The sequence below is a fragment of the Triticum aestivum genome, chromosome 7A, assembly GCF_018294505.1.
Source record: "Triticum aestivum cultivar Chinese Spring chromosome 7A, IWGSC CS RefSeq v2.1, whole genome shotgun sequence".
Classification (NCBI taxonomy): domain Eukaryota; kingdom Viridiplantae; phylum Streptophyta; class Magnoliopsida; order Poales; family Poaceae; genus Triticum; species Triticum aestivum.
Genome location: NC_057812.1, coordinates 514496856 through 514505032, shown reverse-complemented (window position 1 = coordinate 514505032; position 8177 = coordinate 514496856). Strand labels below are relative to the sequence as shown.

Genomic DNA, 8177 nt, shown 5'->3' with positions numbered 1-8177 from the left:
ATGTGCATAGATTTATTTTCCATCGTAGATGTCAATATATTAATTCTATAATCTTGGTGAAACATATACAAATTCATTCCTTATATCGACACCTTATATTTTAGAATGGAAGGAGTATATGCTTATTGTTGCATATTGTAAAAAAGGTGCGATCTCTGTGTACATTGTGTGCAAATTGTATCATTATTTGTTTTGTACTTTTTTATTTTAGGAGGGTTATACCAATGCCACTAATTCATTCCTTGAACACACAATATGTGGATCAACTACGTATATTAGTGATGTCGAATTTTTCATCACACACACACACACACACGCAAGTACCCTCAAACACATGTGCGTACACATAGTTGGGGCACATGCATACACAATACATATGTGCCACTTCCTCCATTTCTAAGTATTTGTTTTTTTAGAGATTTCAAATGAACTATCACATACGGATATATATAGACATATTTTAAAGTATGATTCACTCATTTTGTTCTGTATGTAGTCACTTGTTGAAATCTCTAGGAAAACAAATATTTAGGAATAGATGGAGTAACACGCATGCGAGCACATGCACATGTGGCAGCGTGCACGCGCAGACACACTCGCGCGCACACAAAGGGAAAATAGACGTGCACACGTGAATTAGCTAGCACTGCCACTTTACGCTAATACTACTTACATATGGCTAGCGTTCCTTCGTGCCTGCTTGCCCTAAAAGAAAAAGTGACTGACCCTAAATTTATTTTCACGTGATTGACATATAGCCACGCCCAATTAAATATGTATTACATTTTTAGAAGAGGCTGGCTTATATCAGTAATCAATAATCCTACGTAGATTTTTCCTTTTTCGGACGCAGGGAGTATATGCATATATGTAACCATGTGAGATACTCGTATGTGGTAAGCAATCCAAACTATTCAAAAGTATATGCATATATGTATCTATGTATGTAACCGAATGAAGGGAATACTATGTTTATGAATGAAGTGCAATTCAAGGGTGCGTGGTTTACAGGAATATCATACGAAGTTGAACTGCACATAAGGTACGTAGTTCAAGATGACATGACAGGAAGCATTTTTGTTTCAGAAACAGCAGAGAAAGGAACAACACAGCCATCAGCAATGCATCTCAGATCAATAACATCACAAAATCCGAATGAGCTAACAGAGTAGTTACAAGAAAAGTATCCTCGGAGATTTAGAGCCATAAACTCCAACCAAAACAGGCAATTCTGCACGTCTCATGTAGTAAAACGTTCTACCAGAATGGCACCACGTAGGAAAATGACACATCTAAGTCTATGTTTCTTTTGGTTCACCGTCAGCAGAACATGCTTCAAAATCACCACTACTGTGTGAAAAAGGCAAGGGCAGCAAACACGTATGCTATGTTCATTCCAACTAAAACAGAGCGAGCGAATATAGACCCAAGAGGAAATAATGTAATAATGTTTGCCTGAGATGACATGCCAATGTGTGATCCCATGTAATTTCACCTGTAGTAGGACCTGAATCATCAAATGCATCCATTGGCCTTAGTCCTCGTAACTGACACGCATCTGATCAGGCCTTATGCCACTATCAAGCAAGAACTGATTCACCCAAGGTAGCAGCTCATTTCCCTCCGAGCATATGATTTCAACAATCTCAAGCTGCTCACATGTAAATGATCTATCCTCCAGCTCACCAGTGATTGCACATATAACCCCATTTTCATACCAAGGCTGGCAAATAAAAAGGAACAGTTTTATCTTTACAGTAAATGCACCAACATTGATTGAAGGATAAATGCTATGGAGATGACCATATACCTGGTATAGATCAAGAGTTAGCTTCTTAAGATTAGGTGAGTTCTGAAGGAAGACTGTCAGCGCATAGAAATTCCCACACACACACCAACTATGAAGCGTCAGGTCTGTAAGATTAGGAAATGTTGGGCACCATCTGTAATTCTTTTCCATCTCCACCTGCAAATGATTGAAAGGATTAAGACAGAACATTAAACACATGATATTCTTCCATTTCTTTTTTCTGCTTCAACGAAACTTGCCAAAATATCTGGAGGGAGTTAACAAAATGTGATTACACTTCTGACCGTGCGCTGTTGAAAATCTTAAGAGCTATAGCTTTGGAGCACATTGAATATATTGACCCAGCGAAAGGCAAAACATACATTGAGTTGAGAGACACAGGGAGAAGGGGAAGAAGCAGCGTTGTTCAAGAGGAACGGAGATGGATGGTACCGGATCCGGGGTGGTGCAAGCTGAATACAGATGGGTCATTCGTTAATTCTAATGAAGCTGGTGCTGGTATGATCTTGCGTGACCATCTTGGAGCTATTAACTTTTCTGCATGTAGGGTTTTGTACGCGTGCAGAGACCCCCTTGAAGCGGAGCTGTGTGCATGCATGGAAGGCTTGTCCCTTGCATTGCAGCGTTGTGATTTGCCAATTGCTGTGGAGTTGGATTCTCTCGAAGCGGTCTCTCTCATATCAAGCCCGGACATGGATCGTTCTGTTTACGCTTCACTTGTTAGAGAGATTAAGTACTTATTGGGTCTTCGAAAAACTTGTATTTCTCATGTCGCTAGAACTCAAAATAAAGCTAGTGATTGTTTAGCTAGTTTTGCTAGATCCCAAGGTAGGACCATGACTTGGATAGGAGCTGGTCCAGTTCAAGTAGTGGATATAGCATCGATGGATTGTAAGGATGATGTGATTGAGTAATACATTGCTATTTCCCCCGCAAAAAAAAAAAGCTTTGGAGCACATTGAATATGAATAAATCACAGCACAAATAGAGATCATGTTAAACAAAATAACTGCATTAGACAATCGTATACTTATTTTCTGTTCCTCGATAGTCATGGAGCACATATGATTAAATCAGCATGGTTGCATCACATGATAATCTGTTGCTTCGGTCCAATCTGTTTGTAGGAGTTGGTAATGATGGTAACAATTGCTGAAGCACTTTACATTAGTATATGCTGATGAAGCTATATTATAGCCCAGTTATTGCACTAAGAATGAGCATATGCAACTAAAAAATAGCATATGAAATGAGATATTTTGGTCAACAATTATAATCCACTTATTGCTCCAGTTTAGTATGAAAACCTTAGATATTTTGGTCAATAATTTGATGAATCTACAAAATGGGCATATGAAATGGAATGTCTTGAGTGTAGACAGCATTAGTCATCCTATCAAGTGGTTAGGTTTGCAGTTATGGTACGCAATGACTCTTCCAGTTTAACAATAAAGGCAAAAAATGTGCTTACGTGGCAGATTATATAGTACAGGTTAATATCTAGAGAAACGTGATGTACCAAAAAAAGGAGGTGTCATAGACAGGCGTGTTAAACCTAGCAGCTCACCTTTTCGACGCCATAACAGAGGTCCAAACTTCTAACATGAGAGAGTTCTCCAAGAAACTGCTTGATATCATCAGCATTACAATTACTGATTAACTTCCATACAAGTACGACTGACGCCGTCTCTAGAGATGTCATGTTCTTTAGTATAGGTAGCCTGGGCCCAGAAGGACTCCCGTCGATGGACAGAGAAATGAGCTTTGGAGCAGAAATAGAAGGCTGGTGATCATGCTCAAGTGGGTGGAGAAAGTCATCAGTGAGGGTCAAATACTTCAGTGTATTGGAGAAAATATCACGGTCCTTAATGCTGGTATTCGATACGAATAGATCCTCCAATACTGGGCAGCCCATGTCGAGGTGCTTAAAGAAACCTTGGAACAGAAAAGCAAAGCAGATGTGCAGTCTTTTCAAGTAGGCTGAAGTGAATACCGCAGGAGCGAGATGCAAACGATAGTTGTAATCGACAACCTTGACAGCCTGAGCCTTGTACTGTAACGCATGGGCGATCCATAGGTTGGCATCGGCGGAGTCATCTTCAGGGTATTCGGTGTCGGTCGGCAACCTGTACTCGAGCCAGAACGCCTCCAGGTCAACGGGTCTACGGAGCATCAGCAAACGGTTGACGAACCTCTTGAACTCAAAGTCGTCTTCATCATCATCTTCATACGGCATGTCTGCGAATTCCTTGAAAGACACGTCGATGCAGGGCACCCACTGCCAGAGGTCCCGCCAGCGCCGTGCCAGCACGCATGTGTGCACAGCTTCGCGTGAGCGCAGGTGGGAGAGAACATGGATGAGGAGCTCGTCCGGGAGGGCGCTGATCCTGTCTTCCATGCTCCCGTCGCCCGACGCCTCCGCCATGGGGTCAGAGCTCGGAGGCGTTCCGTCGAACAGGTTGTGTGCAGGGAGGCTGCAGCAACGGAAATGAACGAATGCAAGCCGTGAATCCGCAGCTCGGGACAAGATTTGGGACGGCAGGAAGAAGAGGAACGCAGAGAAACAAATATCAGGAAAGAAATGTCGAGAGAATCAACGAGGGGAGGTGAAAGGGATCGAGAGCATGCCTCCGGTGGTGCGCGACGGCGCTCAACTCTGTCCCACCCCAAATCCGGGTGGAGGCTAATGCCTCGACCAGCCTTGATGAACAGTAAGCGCCGTCAAGCGTCTAGTCTTTAGACCTCTCTCAATGCATTGGTGCTAAAGTGAAGTGCTAAGTGCATTAAAATGTTTAGCAATTAATGTCCCCAATGCATTGGTGCTTAGGTTTTGTAGCTAAGCCTCCTCTATTTAATTGTTTAGCAATAAAACTCCTTCATGTATTGGTTGGTAGTCTTTTTGCCTAGGTTCACGTGCTTAGCATTGGTTCTTATTGGGGTCACTATAATGCTCTCTCTCCTCTTTAAATGCTTTGCCACATCATATTTCTGCCTATGTGGCACCCTTAGCACATGTACACCGTAGAGCACTGGGAAGGGCCTTATTTGCAAAGAGAGCACCGTAATAATTGCCGAGTAAAGTGAAAAGAACACGTATACTACGGTTTACGCCTTCCCGGAGAAGTGTTACTCTCTCGGTAACAAAATAGCAAATCATCCCGTCAAGTAAAACTACTCCTTCCTGTTAGAAGGGAGAGAAGGAGATTGGTGGAATAGTTGTTTGTATGATGGATGTTTATTGACTGAGCCTCGTGGGCATATATATATAGGATTACAATAATCAATTTGGAGTACAAGACAAGACAAAACAAATCATAGTTTATCCCATACTTCCTAATAATGATGTACTCAACATCCCCGTAGTCACAACGGTAGCGACGCAGACGGTGAGACTGGAGAAGAATCCGAAGGCAAGCCGACGGGCACCCCCCCCCCACCCACAGTCGTAATGGTCGATGCATCGTGGAAGGCGTGGCTGGAGTGAAAACCGACGAGATTGCTCAAGCAAGGCGGTAGCCCTTTGTGCCGTTTGTCGAGGTAGCCGAGACCGTAGGTGGTGTAATCGTCGAGGTAGCCGTGTGAAGAACACCGTGATCGGTGTCGAGTCGGGGGTTGTCGGTGTCGAGGTAGTCGTCGTGGAGCCGCGAAAGAAGAGCAGCGTCGGCCTAAGGAGGCGGCAGCGGCGGTGCTCGAAGTAGGCGAGAATGAACCCGACAGCGTGACGAAGACCGACGCGGACGGTGACGTTCCCACGCCAAGGAAGGTGACGCGGCGCATATCACGTGAAAGTCAACGCGCGTGGACGACGGTGGACCGCGGGCTGCAGCGTTACGGCCCGAAGGGGCGACGCGACGGCGACGGGCAGGTCGGGGCGACAGCGGGGAAGACCTAAGACGGTTGCAGGCATCGCGTGCCACGCTCGATATGCCCCGACGGGGCAACGCAATGGCAGCGCGAGGGTTGGTGCAGCCTCGGGGACGGCCTGGAGCAGACAGCCTCAGTGCGGCGGTTGACCGCAGGCCGCGGCACTACGGCCCGAAGGGGCGACGCAGGGGCAGCGCGCGAGGTGGTGCAACCACAGGAACGGCATCAGGGCAGCGACGGGGATCACGTGCCGCAGCACTATGGCCCAAAAGGGCAATGCAGTGGCGGCGCGGATGGGTGTAGCCACGGGGAGAACCACGGGGCGGCGACGCTGCGGCCCGACGGGGCCACGCCACGGCAGCTGGTTGCTTGATCGGCGGAGGGACACGCTGAACTCAGGGCCAGGGCGGTGATGGCCGGCTTAGAACGACGAGCGGGCCGATGCATGGACGACGGTCGTGAAGGGCTGCCTATCGCACGAGGCCATCGGGTCGGGGCGACGGGCGAGCAGATGCGCGGACGACGGCCATTAGGGGCCGCCTGTCGCGCGAGGCCGCCGGGTCGGTGAAGAGGTCGACCGGTCGCGCCAGTGACGTAGTAGAGGCGCACGAGGGTCGACAGCGGCGGCGAGCGACGCAAACAAATCAAGTATAGATCGGAAAACCAAAAAAAAATGCCTATCAAAACGACCGACAAGAGAGCGAAAAAACCCGAAGCAAGGGATCGGGAAAAAGACTGTCTAGGGCAGTCGGTGAACACGACCGACGGACGAACCCTAGGTACGGGCAGCGCTGCCCTCGGCGGCGGTCATGGAGACCGACCGCCCCGAGGGCCGCGCACGGGTGCGGAAGCGACGGCGGCTAGGGTTTAGAACCCGGAAACTGATACCATTAGAAGGGGAGAGGAAGATTGGTGGAATAGTTGTTTGTATGATAGATGTTTATTGCTTAAGCCTCGTGGGCATATATGAGCACAATGATCAACTTGGAGTATAAGACAAGGCAGAACAAATTCTAGTCTATCCGTCGCAAAATAAGTTTTTTCTTTGAAAAGAAGGATAAACTCCGGTCTCTGCATCTAGACGATGCATGCAACTATTTTTATTAATTATTCATAAAAACCATATAAAGTAATACATCAGTCAACCTAAAGCCACCATCTAGGTAACAATATTGCTACTCCTATTCTCTCGATGAAGGTATGCCGACTATCCGGGCCAAATACCAAACGGATTGCACTAAACTCTAACATCTATAACCGGATGCCCCAGCCCAGCCACACACCGGGACTGGGTCCCATACTGGTTCGGCGCACTCTCAGAGGCTGTCGCCGCCATCTTCCTCCTGTCCATCTCCAAAGCAGGAGATGACGCATCGACCTTGCCCGGCCTGTCGTCGATGCCACCACGGCGCCAGACAACTCCACCATCCTGCACGTATCCGTCCACACGCGCTCATCGCTGAATCTCCACAGTGCCATGCCACCGGGATTCGCCGTCGACCTTGCAATGAATGCGACCCTGCTCCTCCGCTTGTCCCGTCCACCTAGCATTTGCTCCAAGCGATGCCCCCAGGAGGAACAACAACATTGAAGGTGCCATCATCGTCTAATCCGATTGATTCAAGTCTAGGGTTTTCCCCGGAGCATCACGAGTAGGGTGCCACGACCTGCAACAACGATGCCTTGAGAAGGGAACGACGTCATGGACGCCACCATCGTCCACCATGATTGAAGTCGGCGCGGTTTTCACTGGAAGTCACATTTCCCCCAAACTCACAGCTGAGTGTAACCGAACAGAGCCTCACTGTGGAGACGAGGGCCGCCATCGGCATGCCAACAAGGAGCCTCCAGTGTAACGCCCCATATGTAACTTGCCATATTTGTATTCCAACTCTTGCCATTTTCGGCACTAAGTTATGATATTCCTCGTTGTTGGGTTTTGTCTCCGTGTTGCTTTTGTCTTTGTCATGCATCTCTTATCATGTCATCATGTGCATCGCATTTGCATACGTGTTCGTCTCATGCATCCGAGCATTTTCCCCGTTGTCCGTTTTGCATTCCGGCGCTCCTATGTCCTCCGGTGTCCCCTTTTGCCTCTTTTCGTGTGCGGGTGTTAAACATTCTCAGATTGGACCGAGACTTGCCAAGCGGCCTTGGTATACTACCGGTAGACCGCCTGTCAAGTTTCATGCCATTTGGACTTCGTTTGATACTCCAACGGTTAACCGAGGAACCGAAAATGCATCGTGTGTGTTGCAGCCCAACACCTCTTCAAAGTGGCCCAAAACCCACCTAAACCCCCTCCATCTTCTCGGTCGTTCGATCACGATCGCGTGACCGAAAACCGTGCTCAATTTGGAGCCTCCTAGCTCCTTCTATGTATAAAAGGCATCTCCTCTGAAATCCCGTATCCACTCCAACCCTAACCCTAGCCCCGCTCCCTCCTCGCGCCGGACACGTCTGGTCCACGCCGGACGTTTCGCGCCGCCGCCCGCAGCCACTG

The 8177-nt window shown here is 47.7% G+C and overlaps 1 protein-coding gene across 1 annotated transcript; it reads right to left on the bottom strand.

The window, feature by feature from the left end:
• Positions 1–1131: 1131 nt before the first annotated feature.
• LOC123147911 (putative F-box/FBD/LRR-repeat protein At1g78760) lies at positions 1132–4571 on the bottom strand. Its single transcript, XM_044567236.1, has 4 exons — positions 4439–4571; positions 3378–4284; positions 1811–1966; positions 1132–1723 (listed from the first exon to the last, which is right to left on the bottom strand). The coding sequence occupies exons 2-4, from the start codon at positions 4233–4235 to the stop codon at positions 1535–1537; spliced, it is 1203 nt and encodes a 400-aa protein (XP_044423171.1). The 5' UTR covers positions 4236–4284; positions 4439–4571; the 3' UTR covers positions 1132–1534.
• Positions 4572–8177: the final 3606 nt, after the last annotated feature.

What these genes read in the sequence shown, in the direction of transcription:
- LOC123147911 (XM_044567236.1), bottom strand. Translation starts at nt 4,235, where the DNA reads ATGGCGGAGGCGTCGGGCGACGGGAGCATGGAAGACAGGATCAGCGCC. An exon ending in TCTGTTATGGCGTCGAAAAG is followed by an intron (nt 1,967 to 3,377) that starts GTGAGCTGCTAG and finishes AATCATTTGCAG; the next exon opens with GTGGAGATGGAAAAGAATTA. An exon ending in TAACTCTTGATCTATACCAG is followed by an intron (nt 1,724 to 1,810) that starts GTATATGGTCAT and finishes TTTATTTGCCAG; the next exon opens with CCTTGGTATGAAAATGGGGT.